We start from the raw sequence: 14719 nt of genomic DNA, 5'->3' as shown, positions 1-14719 counted from the left end.
AACCAAAACGCAACAGCAGCACGAGGAGAGCAGCTTCTTAGCTGGGTTTCTGTAGTAGCCCTTCTCCAATGTGACTTCCTGGAAATTGTCACAAGGAATGGCTTTGAAGCGTACATTAGAATAATACCCAGATAATAATGGCAAAAACATGGTTCAGAAATAAAAAGGAGAGCATTATGAACCCTAAGTGGCGTTTTCTTGGCCATTATTGCAATCATCATCGTTGCAGAGTCATTTAAATATTTTAGGAAACAGAAGGGCCTTCTTCATCGGCAGCGCGAGGCAGGCATTAATGGGTTTCGGTTTGCTCTGCCTCCCCTCCGAGTGACTGCGTGGCGCTGGTGCTGTTTAGCAACACGCTCAGGTCAGCGACGGCAACTCGCTGCACTTCTCCTGCTTCTTTCGCACGCTCCCGGTGCAGGAAGCCAGAGCCGTTCTGCCCCGGGCGGCCTCCCGCAGCTGGCCGGGCGCAGGGGCTGCAGCGGGGCCACCAGCCTGCGGGAGCCACTCGCGCCCATGGGTGCAGACACGGTGAGGGGCACCTGTGCTTGCTCCTGCCTGGGGAAACGGGAACACGCCTCATGGCCGCGGATCCAAGCTGCTTTGCACCATTGGACAGCGCCAGCCTTTCCCATCAGAACTCAAGCACTTTAAAGCTACGAAGTGACGCCACGCACGAGGCGTGGGCTGTGGTTTTTGTCCTGGTTGGTAGACTGACGCTTTCCAGCGAGGGGTGTCATGTATTATAGTGCATTTACAACTCGACAATGCTCTGCAAGCATCAACGAGGGCACGCGGCTCCCGTGCCTGGATGGTTTCACGGCCACGGGGCTGCTCCCGTGCGGAGGGTTTGGCACGAAGCCCCCAGCCGCGTGCAGTGACGAGAAGAGGCGCACACCTTCTCGTCCCGCATCTGGGCCAGGTGAAAATAGGATGCGGGGCTCAGAGCTCCCAGCCCTGCCCTGCGGGACCCCGAGGGGTGACGGCTCCGGGGCAGCGGAGGGACGGGGACCTGGGGGGCGCGGGGGGCACAGGAGGGCCGTGCCGTGCCCCAGCCCCAGCCGCTGCTCGTCGCCCCGCGCCGTGCCCAGCCGAGCAGAAACCTCCCCTGCGGGTCGCCTCCGGTGAAAAGTGCCGGCGTAAATTAACGTTTCCAACAAAAAGCCGTTCCCAGACGGTTCGTAATGAGGCGCACGGCGAAATCCTCCCGGCTGTATACTTTACCTTGCTTTAATCAGATCATTAACTTTCATAAAGATGTAGGAAGGAGGAGTGGCGGCACTTGAAAAGAGCTCAAAACAAGCTGAGCTTTAAACTTCAGACTTGTCATTGACTTAGCCTTTCATTGAGCCAATTATTTGTGACATATTTGAAGAAAGTCAGAAAAGAGAGGAGGTCGGATCTGCATATCTGCCTGACTGCAGCCGAGGTACCGTGCCGGGGGGGGGCTGTGCCCGGCGGCCGGGTGGCGCTGGGAGCCCCCCGGTGCCCCCCTTCGCTCCGTCACCTGCCCGGGGGGGGGTCTCGGGGCCACCCCCGGCGGCTCTCCCTCACGCCGCGCTTCGGGCAGCGGCCGGGGGGGCCGCGGGGCCTGCAGGCCCTGCTGGGGCACGGCCTGCCCCGGGCCCCCCCCGAGACCCCCCCCCCTCCAGAGCCCCTCGGTGCGGTGCGGCCCCACGGGGGCTGCTCTACCCCGGCCGTGCCCGCCGTGCCCGCAGCCCCCCCCCCCCCCGGCCCCGCTCCCGGCGCCCCCCCGCGGGCGGCGCTGCCCCCTCCCCGCCCCGGCCACCGCCGCCGGTTCCAGGTCCGGATTTTCGCAGGCGCCGCCGCAGCCCCCCCCCCCCCCCCGCCCGCCGGGCTCCCCCCGCTCCGCCGCCGCCGCCGCAGCCCCATGGCCGCGCAGCCCCGCGGCCCTGCCCCGAGCTGCCCGCACGGCGCCGCGGGGCCCAGCCGCGGGGGCCCGGCGGCCGCGTAGGGCTGCGACCGGGGCGCGGGGGGGGTGGGGGGGGGGGGCCGCGCCGGGCTGCCCCGCTGCCGCCATGGGCTCGGCGGGGGCGGGCGGGCGCTGAGGGGGCCCCGCGGCCGCGGCGGGGCCGGGGGGGGCGCTGCGGCTCGGCTCGGCTCGGCGCGGCCCGGCTGGGGCGGCGCGGCCCGGCCCGCGGAGGGGGGGGGGGGGTTTCCGCCCGCCCGCCGCGGCGGCCGCGGGCTGAGGGCGCGCAGGGCCGGCGGCGAGCCCCGGGTGCGCAGGGCGGCCCCCCCGCGCTCCCACACACACACACACACACCACACACCCGCTCGCACACTCGCGCTCGCACACGGGAGGCGCTCGGCGGAGCCGCCGCCGCCCGCCCGCCCGCCCGCCCGCCGCCACCCCCCGCCCCGGGGGCGGCTGCCCCCGGCGGAGCCTCCATCTGCAGCCCGGCGGCGGGAGCGGGAACATGGCGGACCTGGAGGCGGTGCTGGCCGATGTCAGCTACCTGATGGCGATGGAGAAGAGCAAGAGCACCCCGGCGGCCAGGGCCAGCAAGAAGATCACCCTGCCCGAGCCCAGGTACCGCCCGCACGGCCCCCGACGCGGACGCCCCCCGGCGAGGCTGGAGGGGGCCCGGCCGCGGCTCTCCCCCCCCCGCCGGACCCCCCGGTGCCGGCCCTGCGGAGCCCCCGGTGCCGGCCCTCCGGAGCCCCCGGTGCCGCTCGCAGCCCGCGGGGAGCCCCCGGTGCCGGTACCGGGCCGCTGGAGCCCGGCCGCGCCGTGCCCGGGGCCGCCGCCGCAGCCCCCCCGTTGGGGTCGGGGTCAGGGGCTGGGGGTCCGGCCTGGGGCGCGTATGGGAAGCAAGTTGTGGGGCGGGGTATTTATTTATTTACCTCTCTGTCTAGCCGCTTATTTATTTATTTCGGTACGTGGATGGGAAGATGTGCAGGATCCTGCTTCTCCCCCCCCCCCCCCCCAAAAAAAAAAAGCCCAAATCCCGGTGCTGATTTGGTCCTCACGCCTCGCCCGGCGGGTGAGGAGGTGTCCAACGGTGGGGCCGAAGAGAACGGGAGCCGAACGGGGCGCTTCTCGCCGCTTTGCTCTGCAGAGCTATTATTTTTGATGCTTCATGAGGTGTGACAGCAGAGCGGCGAGGCGCGGGGAAGGACGGGCTCGGCTCTTAGCAAGCAGCTCACGGAGCAGAGGTGTCGGCGGCGAGCGCGGGGCTCGGCTGGTGGCCGGCTCCGTCCCCGGGGCTCCGCGGGTGTCCCCGGGGCTGGGGTCTCCGCGGGGTCCGGTGGTGAAACCGGCCTCCCTTCTGCGCAGCGGTCCCCGGTTTCCACACGTTATAAAATCACCTGAGCCTCGCTTGTTTGTTCCTCAGCCTCAAAGGAGGCTTTCTCTCCCCTTTTGTGGCTGTATGTGTGCACGTACGTATATGCGTTTAAACTCGATATTTGGTCAGCAAGCAAGGCGCTACGACAGAAAAATCCTAAAACAAAATTTACTGCAGGATGTGTGGGCAGTTTGCAAGCCTGACGGTGGCCTAGCTGCCTGCCGCGAGCGAGGGATTGCCGAAGCCCTCTTCCCACTTGTTCGCTCGTTTCTCTGCCCTGCTGCTTGGGTTCCCGGCGGTGCCGTGAGGCTGCGGCGCGGGGGCAGCGGAGGGGCAGGGGTCGTGGGTGGCGTGCAGGTTCCGCGGTGCTTGCAGAGGCTTCGAAACCTCGGCCGAGGAAGTTGGGTTTGCAAACCCAGTTAGAGGCGGCTTCCTGGGCAGGTGAAGGTGCCTGTTTTTCTCCTGGCGTGTGTAAATATTGGTGAAGATAATCGATGTCTGTGTAATGTAACCTCTGCAGTTAACCCTAGGTGCAGCACGCTGTACGTGGAGCGCTCGCAGCTCTACGCGTGCCGGTGCTTTGGCTGCTCGCGGTGCTTCGCTCGGTGCTGGTGGTGCTGCCTGTTGCAGCGGGCACCCGGCTGCCTCGTGGCACGGCGCGAGGCCTGGGGAGCCTGCACCCTGCTGCTCTCCTTCCCCGGGGTCTGCGTTTGGGAGAGCCCAGGCGGTTTCCCGGCGCCCCGTGGGGTGCCTCGGTGGCGTCGGGCTCCGCAGGGAGGGCAGCGGCAGCCAGGTGCAACGGGAAGTTTTGTGGAGTAGGAGGAAGGTGAGGGGTTGTGGGGCTGAAACGTTCGTGTGGCGGCTCCCGGAGCTGCGTGTGGAAGAACCCGTTTGCAAATTGCGCGAAGTATTGAAAGAAAATGATTGCTTGCAGTCCCCCCGGACTGATGTGTCGTGAGGGATGCGGGAGCCTGGACCCAGGGGGAGGCTCGGAGCTGAACGTGGTGCTGGGGCAGGGGCCGCGCCGGGCCCCCCGGCTGCCGAACGGGAGGAAGCGCCGGCAGAAATGAGAACAGAGCCTTACCTAAGCCTGGGACCACAAACGGCTCGAGGTTGCTTGAAATGACTGAACTTCTCAGCGTCTAACTGAAAGCAGGGATTTCCTCACACAGTAGGAAATTGTGACCGTTATTCTGGTGTCAGATGTCTTCGGGCTGGTTTCTGCTCGTTTTTTTTTTTTTCCTCAATCTCTCATTAAAAAAGACGTGGTGTGTCGGGTACACTTAAATGTTGTGTGTTACTGGCAAGCGGATCCTTTTAAAATTATATAAATCAGCTGCTTAAATGCAGGTTGATATAGTAACAGTAGAAAAGCACCACCACGCACAGAAGGTCTCCTCTTACACGGGCTTGAAGTCAAACGCTTTCTCCAAGTGGATTTTTCATTTCTCTGTGCCTGTGTTAGAGCCGCTCGTAGTGCCGGGCTGAGGGCTGGGGCTGGGGGCTGTCGTGGGACACGGGGGGGGCCCTGACCTGCTGTGCCCGGCGTGCAAACAAAGGTCTCGGCCCGAGGGCAGCGCTCGCCTTGCAGGGACGCGAGGGGTCGGTTTATCCCCGGCAGGCAGCGCCGCGTGCCCCGGCGTTGTCTCCTCCAGCAGCAGTTGCACAGGTTTCACCGCCCCGCCGCCGGCGGCTGTTGTGCTGGAGCCCCGTGCACCTGCTGGCACCGTTTTGTCTCGCCGAGATGCTAAAAGAAGTAAGGGAGCTCACCGCGGTGGAGGTTTGGGGGGGGGTCTTTCTGTTCCTAAGGCAGTAACTGTAGTGCAGGCGGGATAAATTCCGGGGCTGCAGGCCAAGGCTTAGCAGCAAATAAACTCCGAGGGTGAAGAGTTTATTGGCCGAGGGGCTGGTTGCTGGTGAGTTTACACGAAGCATCCTCAGGCTGTTTGTGCACCGAAACTGTTAAATGTGGTGGCTTGGGAAGAAGGAGGGCAGAAAACGCTAATGAGACAAGCGTGCCTAGGAAGAGGCTTAGTGGTGGTGGTTTTTTTTGTTTCTTTTTTTGTTGTTTTGTTTTTAAACACCAAAACAACCCCTTTTCCATCCTCTGTCATCTGCTTTTCCTTCCTTTCTGTGTTTCCTCCTTTCCTCCTTGAGAGCCCTGCCAAGAGCTGGAAGAGCTGCGGTATCTTTTCATTTCACATTCCTGTAAGATCCTTTTGCCAGCTGATCTGCATGGGTGGACAGAAGGGCTCTCAAAGGCAGAATGACCTGCAGAAACAGGACCTAAAATGAGAAGGAAGACATAGATACTGAAAGACAAGCAAATACCAAGCTCTAATCTTTTCTGCAGAGTTGCTGTCAAACATTTTAGGTTTGGGAGGAAAGGAGTCAATGAACTGCGCTCTTATTTTTTAGGTTCTTCAGCAGCCTTCTGAACTCTTTCCCTTTTCCATGCGCAATTTTGATTTCCCTTATTTTGGTCAAAGGGTGTGGAAGAAAACGATAATAGCTCTTCTTATTTGCCAACAGCTTCTTTGTTCTGAAAAAAGGATTTGCATATTGTGAGGTAGAGAAAAATAGTCCAGGAAATTAGATAGTTAACGTTAAAAGCTTCCTCGCTATAAACGTCACTTGAGCTTCGGGTGCTTTCGGTGTACAAATACCAAGGGCATGGTAACAAAACAGACCATGCATCTCTCCAGGCTTCTCTCCCACTTCTCTCGCTGTGTGGTAGATGTTTCTCGTCTCGTCTCTCCTCTCCTAACCTGCTGCTTCAGTAATTACCGCTCTTTCCCGTGAATTCTTATTTTTCTCACGGATCTCTTATTTGGTCTCCTACCTTCCTCTGAATCCCGCCCCTCTGGGAAAAGGAGAAAAAAAAACATGTTGCAGATGCTTCCTTCTCTGAAGTCACGCTTCTAACTGTGATATTTTTCCTCATTACCGTCCCAACTTCGATTTATCTCTAGAGGTATTTTCCACGCCAAAGAATGGGACCCCTGTGCTCTTTGCTTTCTTACCTAGTGTTATCCCAACTACCTTGTTTTGGAGGTTTATTGAATGCACAGGGGTTGTTTTTCCTTTTCCAATTCCACCCTGAGCTGTTTGTGATTTGCTTTCTTCCTGTTGCAGTGCTGAGCGTTATCAAAACCCAAGCGATGTCCTCCCACTAGGAGTGAGGAGTCATTGCTCGGCCCTGTACTGCTTCCGCTTTTTCAGTTTTGTTCTCTTGGCGTTACCATCTTCTTTCTCTGGGTTTCAGTTGTTTCCTTGATGTGTCCTTCAGCGTATTCTTGGGCCTCCTCAAACTTCTGCGGCATCTCCAAGTTAAAGGCTAGAACTCCTCCCTGCCGCTCCGCTGCCAGTCTCGGTTACTTTGACGTTATTTTCTCCGGCTTTGTCTAACGCCTTCTTGTTATGCTTATTCATTTAGAGTGCTGTCTCTGGGAAAATTTTCCTGACAATTGTTCGTGTAATTTTCGCATTTGTTGCTACTACGCTCATGTCATCCCTTTGTTTGCATCTTTTTAGGTGCTGCTTTGTCTGTGGGGCTTCAAGCATCAGCTGCGTGTGTTGGGTGGCGGGGCTCTGCAGGTAGCACCCGGATCACCCAGCGTCTCCGGCTCCCCGTCGGGGTGTCCGAGGGCTGCAGCGGCCGGGTGCTGCCACCTCCCCTCGCTCCTGCTTTGGCCCACGCTGCCCGGTTGTGTTGGGTCTGCCAAACTTCTCCCCTGCATCCCTCACGAAAACGCTCGTCTGTTTTGAAGCTGATGAAATCTGACTGTGATTAATCTGCCAGTGCCCGGCGTGTTGGTGTGGCGCCGTCGTGTTTGCCGGTATTGTTTCCCGTCTGTCTTTCTCCATCCGTTTGCATTCGCTCAGCCAGGAGGATGGCAGGCATGGGACCGGAATGCCTCCTTGTTGTGCCGCGGCACGGCGGGGGGCTAACAGCGTGCCCTGGGTGGTGCTGACGCCAGAGAAACCCTGCTTTACATGCGGCTTGTGCAGAGAGCGCGGCGCTTCCAGGAAGTGCTGTGTGTCTCCCTCGCCATGTGAATGCAGTCTTCAGAAGTGCTGCTTTCCTGTTTTCACAGCAGGGCTAGGCCCAGATTTTGCAAAGGCTCGTGCGTTTGCTGGTCTGTACGCAGAAATGCTGCCGCTGAACGCGGAATTGAATAGTTGACGGTGGGGAGGATTAGGGGCCTGATGGTTAATTCGGATGAATTTGTGCCGCGGTGACTTCGGCTGTGCAAGGCGGTGGTGCTTCACTGAGACTCGCTCCGTCTGCTTGGAGCGGTGGTGGCTGTGATTCATTTTACTAGCACTTCTGAAGCTTGGTTCTCTAAAATTTCAAAACAGCTTAGGCTTTTGCTTGATGTTTAGCTTTTTTTTTTTTTACTGTCAAGCAAGACCGTTTCTTGGTATTGTTATACCATTTCCAATACTTCCTAAACATTTAATTGAAAAATTTGAAGCTGAAGTAAGAAATTAAAAGAGCATTCTGGACACTTAAACTGTTCAAAGTAGCCTCATTGACACGTAATTTGTGAAACTGTAGAGGAAAAAGGATTTGAACTAGACGGTTTTATATTCCAGCTGTAAACCAATTTAATATTTTGCAGCTATACGGTACCCCACCGTTTGAACTGAACATTTGAGCAAGGCATAAAGGAAGTAAAACTGGCTCAGAGCTGAAGATGCCTGAACACGTGGTGTATACCAGGCGAGCGTTTGGGGAATGAGGATCGGTGCCGGAGGTGATCCCAACGTGAACATGTACCTGGGACGAGCGCTGTGGGTTTGTACGTGCCAAGGTCAGAGCGTCCCAGCTCAGCGGAGCATCCAGGAGTTCTCTAGGTGTCTGCTTGAAACGGACGGCTGCCTTCCTGAGTGTGTTCCATGGCACCGCACTTCCTAACGCACTGCAGCTAGTATTTCTGGGATGGCGAGTGTCTTCTCACCTCAGTAAGACAGCAGAGCATCTGCTCGGATTTTAGGTGCTAAAAATACCTGTTGCTTTTGAGATACCCATGCGTGCCTTTCGTGCCCCTGCCCCCCCGGTGGCAGCGCTGTCCAGCAGGATTTCAGAGAGCAGCACTTGCCCCTTAGGCTTGTGTTGTATCCTGGATTATCCCGGTGTTTTTTATCTCCTTATTTTCTTAAAGCATTGAATTACTATTGCTGGTTACGATGAAGAAAGCCATTTTGCATTTAGTCTAGTGCAATTCACAGTAATGGATGTATTTGAAAGGCTGGTTTACATATTCAGAAATGATGAAATACGCAGGCTGGAGCTTATCTTCTGTCTTGGAATCTGTGTATTGCTTGGGCGAAAAGGCGTGCTTGAATATTCATAGGTGACTGTTTGAGGAGGGGGAAAACTGGGGTTGTGCTGAAGTACCGTTATGAGAAAGGCTGAACGTGTGTGTTTGTTGTGGAGTACAGTGAACTGTCCAGGGGGAGGGTAGCTAAAAACCGTTTTGTTCAGAAATTCAACCTCCGAACTTTGTTGTCAGTAGAAGCTCGGTGGAGGAGGCAGTGAAAAGATGGCTTTCTTGGCGTAGTTTGGTGTACGCACGGGAACCGAGGGCTGCTGAGAAAGCCCGATCGCTTTTTCTCTCGAGCTGGCCTTGGACTGCAGGATTTGGGCAGCAGTAGGGCTCCTAGGAGGGCGGTGGGGATGGAGCCCACGTAGAAGGGCTGCTGCTGGCCGTGCCTGCCTCTCGCTGCCCCGCGTGGGCACGTCTCACGGTGGCGGTGAGGAGTGGGACCTGCAGGGTCCGGGCCTGGCTGAAGGATGGGGCCCATGCAGTGCACGGCGAGGGGGGGTCCTGCCTCTTGCAGCTCTGATAGGCAACAGATAATAGCCTAGAAGAAGGGCACCAGTGCTATCTGTAGCATGTAGAGCAGAAGCTAAGCCTGTTAGAAGACAAACGACGGACCTGTGCTCGTGCAGAGCCTGTGCGGCAGGTGCAGGAGCTGAAGGCGGGTTTCACGAGGCTCAGGTAGACGGGGAGGCCCCGGCGGGCTCAGCGTGTGGCACAGCGCAGGGACCTGCCCGGAGGTGTTCTGGCTTCGTCCCCTGCGGGGCTGCTGAGACCTGAGGCGTGTGCTTCTAATCACGGACCCTCCCTCGGGTATTGTTGCTTTAATTAAGAAAAAAGGTAAACGAGGGCAATGTGGGATGAGATCGGCGCTCAGGCTCCTGCTCCCTTGCTGAAACCCGAGGGACGAGCGGAGGGCTGGCCGGGGGTCCTGCTCCCGTGTGGGTGCTGCGCAGGGCCCTCTCAGTGCGGGGTGCTCTCAGCGAAACGCTGGGACGTTGGCATCGGGACATGAATGTATGCAGCCCTAACTTAGCTTCTGTTCTGGTGAAGTCATGTGGAATGGGCTGGATTAAGCTTCTTATCGATAATAATGTTTTTTGGGTGATTAATAAAATTAGAAAAAAGCCTATCAGAACCTGTCAGGTGCATTAAGCGAATCACATAATTTAGTTGAATTAAATTGACGTAACAGCAGCAGTTTCTCGCCTTAGAAAATACAGCTGTTTTCCATGTGAAGAGCTTCACCCCATGCCTACTCGTTTCTCCAAGGAAATCGTTCCAGTACCAAATAAACACCCATACAAACACACCTTGCATAAAGATACAAAATAAATTCTGAGAGCGTTAGGAGAAGCTGCTTCCATCCAGATCCCCCAGTCCATTCCCATGTGCAGGAATTTGCCCTCACAGCGTGTTGTGTCCTGTTGGGGAAGGACGGGAAGGGGCAGGGTGCCCGGCTGCGGGGCCTGGTGGTGCTGTGCAGGGTGAGCGGTGCTGGTGCCCCTCTGGGAGCTGCTACCTCGGCCTGTGGCACTGCTGAGCGAGGAGCCCCCAGCATCCTTTCCCTGCCCTGAAATCCGATAAAATCCTGAACGCTGCAGACCTCGGAGGAGACGCCCCGTACGAAGGCACCAAGCGCAGCCTCCAGCTCCGTGCAGCTGCTGTTGTGGTTACTGCATCCCTGCCTTCCCTTCCGAAGGGAAGGTGTGCGCTGAGGAACGCGAGTCTGGGTTTTGGGGGGAGCCGTGTGAGGAACGCGGGTCTTGGTTCTGGGGGAGCTGTGTGAGGAGTGTGGGTCTTGGTTCTGGGGGAGCTGTGTGAGGAATGCGGGTCTTGGTTCCGGGGGAGCTGTGTGAGGATCGTGGGTCTTGGTTCTGGGGGAGCTGTGTGAGGATCGTGGGTCTTGGTTTTGGGGGAGCTGTGCTCCTGAGCGTCAGGGCCTGCTGGAAGGGGCCTGCTGTGGGCTCGGGGCACGGTCAGGAGCAGCCGCGTTCAGCTGCCCCCTGCGCTGGCTGTGGGGCAGAGGTGGGGGATGGCAGTCGGTCGGTCTGTCCGTCAGTCCCATGCAAGGACAGCGGTCGGTCAGTCGGTCTGTCCCATGCCGACGGGTGCCCACCCACGCTACCTCACTGCCACACGTTGCCCACATCTCTCTGCCAGTGCCACTTGTCCCGTCTCCTGTGACAGGAGTCCTGCAGGACACCTCTGGTCTTGCTCCTTCCTTGGGGCTCACTTCCATGCAGAAAATGTCATCTTTCCTGATCTTTTACATTGACTGAAGTAGCCCTGAAGGTGTCTCGTCAGTCTGGTGCGAGGCACGGGTGACTGTCCCGCTGTCCCAGCCTGCCTGTCCCCTGTCCCGTGCCAGCCCTTTGGTCACACCGTGGTGGTTCCTGCCTTTCCCCAGTGTCACTTTCCGTGCCATCAAGCTGCCACCTTCTCCATGGCCTCTGAGATCGGCGACCTCGTCGCTCCTGCTGCTGTGCCCTCCTGCTCAGCGCTCTGGCTTTGCTGGTTTTGGTTCCCAGCCCTTGTTGGATTATCGGGGTGTCCGAGTTCATGCCGGGGAGGTGACTTTCCTTTCTGAGCCTCCTTATGCCTGCTGTTTTCTTAAATCCCCTGCCTGGCTTCCCCACGTCTTCTCCTTCAGATTCTGTTTGTGTTCTTATTTAAATGCTTCTGCATCTCTCTCTGTCTCCATTTTGTCACCCCAGCTTTTTCCCGTCTCCTTTCCTAGTTGTTCTGATGATCAATTTTAACGTGGTTCCTTTGCTTGCATCTCCCTTACTTTTGGAACCTAAGAATAACCGTGAGCTTAAAACACATGACGAAGTGCAAAAACTCGGTGAAGACAATTTAACGCTTTTTTGTTTTGTTCTGCTGTGGTGCTTGGGATGCAGGACTCTGGAGGGATGCTCGCTTGTTTAAAGAGGGTTGTTTCCTCGGGGGGAGAAGAAATACAGGAACGTTTCTGTTAGTTCTAACTGGTTTAAAAAAGTTCTTGAAAGATCTGGTTCTCGGGCCAGATATTTCTTGACCTTTTCACCTTTGATACGTCTTAACATTGCTAAATTTTTCTAATGCACTTATTAAAGAAAAAACGGTTGTCCATAATGGCGTTGTGCCATTCTGTCGTTGCTTCGCAATGTACTTGCTGACTCTGGCATGGTCATAGTTCAGCGGCCTTCGGGTTGGCATCTTTGGGTCAATTTTGGCAACTTCAGGATGAATTTGGGTAGCGCAGATAAACATTTAAGTCTCTGTAAAATCGCATCCTGAGATGATAAATAAATAAATCAGTCAGGTGCAGTGTGTTTCAGCCAGCGTGGGCTGTAGTTTAGGTAGGTCAGTCAATCTTTATGCTTGAATGCTACTTCTAAAGAAAATTTAAAACATTTTATAGGCATGGAAAAGTTTTTTTTAAATTGGCACATGAATAATTTTGTATTTGTTTTTGAAAAAAGCCAAACATTATGATTGACAAATAGCTTAATTGCCGTTGGAGCGAGGAGATGTGATTTCATTCCAATTTCTCTCTCTTGCAGTTTCTCAGTGGCAGCGTTCTGGTGGAAGGGCAAGTCCTTGACATTACAATTCAGTGTAATTATTCCTGAAAAATGCATGTGCTTAGAAGCTTTTATATTAGTTTCAGATTTCAGCAGTGATAATGTAGATGATCCTTAAGGAACACGAGTGTGTAATTTGAAATCATAGCTACACAGCTCTTGCTTTTGGCTCCCTGGCTGTAAACTTTCTCCATTAATACCATTTGCATAAGTGAAGCTGCCTCGGCTCTTGGATGAGATGCACACACCAGAGGCGGGTGGTGGCAGAACGTTCCCTGCTTTAATCCCTTCCCCTGCAAACAGGGTTCTTGGGTAGGAAATGTTGTTAATCACCCTTGACAATTGTAAGAGCAGTAGTTCGCTGCAGTTAAGTGATTCAGGAGCGTGCTTAGCATAGACTTTACAGAGCGTGCAAAGACGGGAAATGGGATAGAGGCGGGTGCAATTGGGACAGCAAAAGGCAGAGCCCGGCCCTAGTCCTGTGTGAGGTCTGGGGCGCGGGTGTGTGCTGTGTGCACGGGGACGGAGGAGGCGGCTTCCTTTCACTCCTTGCTGCTCTGTTCATCAGCTGAGGAGACGAAGAATAGAACGAGCATGTGCGCTAATTAATTTAGTACCAATGATCACTTTGATTTCTCTGTTAGAATAATTAAGTCAATTGGATATTGCGTTGCTGCCAGGGTTATTGTAGTAGTGGATGCTAGGAAGGAAAGGAATGAAAGGATTATATATTTTCCGTGTTATTTCATTGTTGTCCAAAAACGTCTTCATGGTCTTCCAATGATTTGTTTCCTCCTCAAATAGGGAATTTTACAAGTAATAGATAAGTAGATCAGATTAGACACCGTAGCAGTCTTTGCTGGCATTATAGGCTGGGAATTTACTTTGCCTGGTGAATTGCTTGACCAGAAGTTGCGATGTGTAAAACACATTTTACAGTGACTGAGAACAAAACCATTTGGAGCAGCATTAACCCGTAATGAACTTCGAACTGGGTGCAAGTCCGAGAGGAAGCCAAATGAAGCGGGCTGCGTGTCCGCGGGGCATTGACGGCTTTCCCGTAGGCAGCAGGCAGTGCCTGCCCCCCCGTGCTTGCCCCCCAGCTCGGGGGGGGCCACCCCGAGCTTGCCAGGGGCTGCTCTGCTGCTGGGGGGCTGCTTTGGGGTGCGCATGCGATGAGGAAATCCGAGCACCTTTAGCAATCCATCGTGCAGGTTTTATGTCGGGACGCCTCCTTCCTTCTCCCTGTTGCCTTCTCTTACGTGACTTTTTTCCTGCCTGCTCTGCAAAACACTGGTACAAATCTGTTTCAGGAGAAACTGTTACTTGTGATGCGCTGGTAGCCTTACACTTGGGGCTTACAGACTTTCTTCTCGCCTGAGGTGAGGTCTGAGCAAGTCTGGCTCTTGGGTGGGCTCGGGGGCACCGTGGGGAGCTGAAAGGGGAGCAGGAGGGTGCTAAGGGAGCGTGCAACAGGTTGGTGAAGGCAGTGGGAGCTTAGCTGCTGAGTACCGAGCGCTTTTCCTGCAGCATTTATTAGCGCTAGAGCAGTTCTTGGTGTGCCAGGAGCTCGGTGTGCCGGGACACCTGGCAGAGGGATGATACCTGCCCTGAAGAATGCACGCTCTGCACTGGCAAAGAGAGGGGCAAAGGAAACACTGCTTCATTTTACGGGCTGGGGAACTGAGGCCGATGATGTTTATGACTTGCCCGAGATGATACAGGAAATGTTGGCAGAGTTCAGCATTGAGCTGTGCTCCCCGCAGGACAGTCCCTGTAGAGCTGCCATTTCATCTTGTTTTGGTTTCTTGTTCTCCTTTTTCTGTTTCACCTTATAAGTGAATATATTAGGGAGTATAACTGCATTCTTAATGTCGGTATGATTCTTTAATACTTGCAGTAAGGCTGGATTTTTTTTTTTTTTTTTTCAAGCTCTGGTGTGGGCATTTCTGCTCTGGATAATATCCCACCGATCTGAACTCGTATTGATTTGCAAGAAAAAATAATGCGCTATTATGATAAATAATTAAAAGCTCCTGTAAGACACAGTAGTAAGAAGGTCAACGGTAAGTAGCTTCTTGATCTAGTTCCAATAGAAAGAGTATGCATGTGTATACATACCGCTGCATCTTTCTTCACCCTTCCCATTTCCGAGGCGCGAGATGCTTTCAGAAGAACTCCTGCATAATTTAGTGCGATAAACCTGCGGGGACAGAATCCATGCATCTTCGAAATTAATAGCAGAACTTTTAGGAAATTATCAAAGTGAATGCTGTTTATTTTACTCTGCTCTGGAGCTTCTAGTTTCTGCCTACGCCCGCACCCGTGGCCGTCGTGCCCCCGGCTGGCTGGCCCTGCTGGCTCCCGCGGGAGTGCTGCAGGGCTCAGCCCTCGGGGCTGGGCCGATGCCGGTGGCCACGAGCCCGACAAGGGCTGGGGTTTGGTCGCTGTGGGTGCAGGTGGAGCTGCCAGATGTTACTGGTCTGTTATGGGGGTCGCAGGTGGACGTGACTG

The 14719-nt window shown here is 55.5% G+C and overlaps 1 protein-coding gene across 1 annotated transcript in view; it reads left to right on the top strand.

The window, feature by feature from the left end:
• Window positions 1-2180: 2180 nt before the first annotated feature.
• The window catches only part of GRK3 (G protein-coupled receptor kinase 3), a 70065-nt gene continuing 57526 nt past the window's right edge, over window positions 2181-14719 (top strand). The window contains exon 1 of the mRNA XM_083803756.1: window positions 2181-2552. Coding sequence (XP_083659882.1) covers window positions 2440-2552 — 113 coding nt within the window. The 5' untranslated portion in view covers window positions 2181-2439. The remainder of the gene's footprint in view (window positions 2553-14719) is intronic.

The sequence above is a fragment of the Anser anser genome, assembly GCF_964211835.1.
Source record: "Anser anser genome assembly, chromosome: 18".
NCBI classification, from domain to species: domain Eukaryota; kingdom Metazoa; phylum Chordata; class Aves; order Anseriformes; family Anatidae; genus Anser; species Anser anser.
This window is presented reverse-complemented; position numbering and strand designations above follow the sequence as displayed.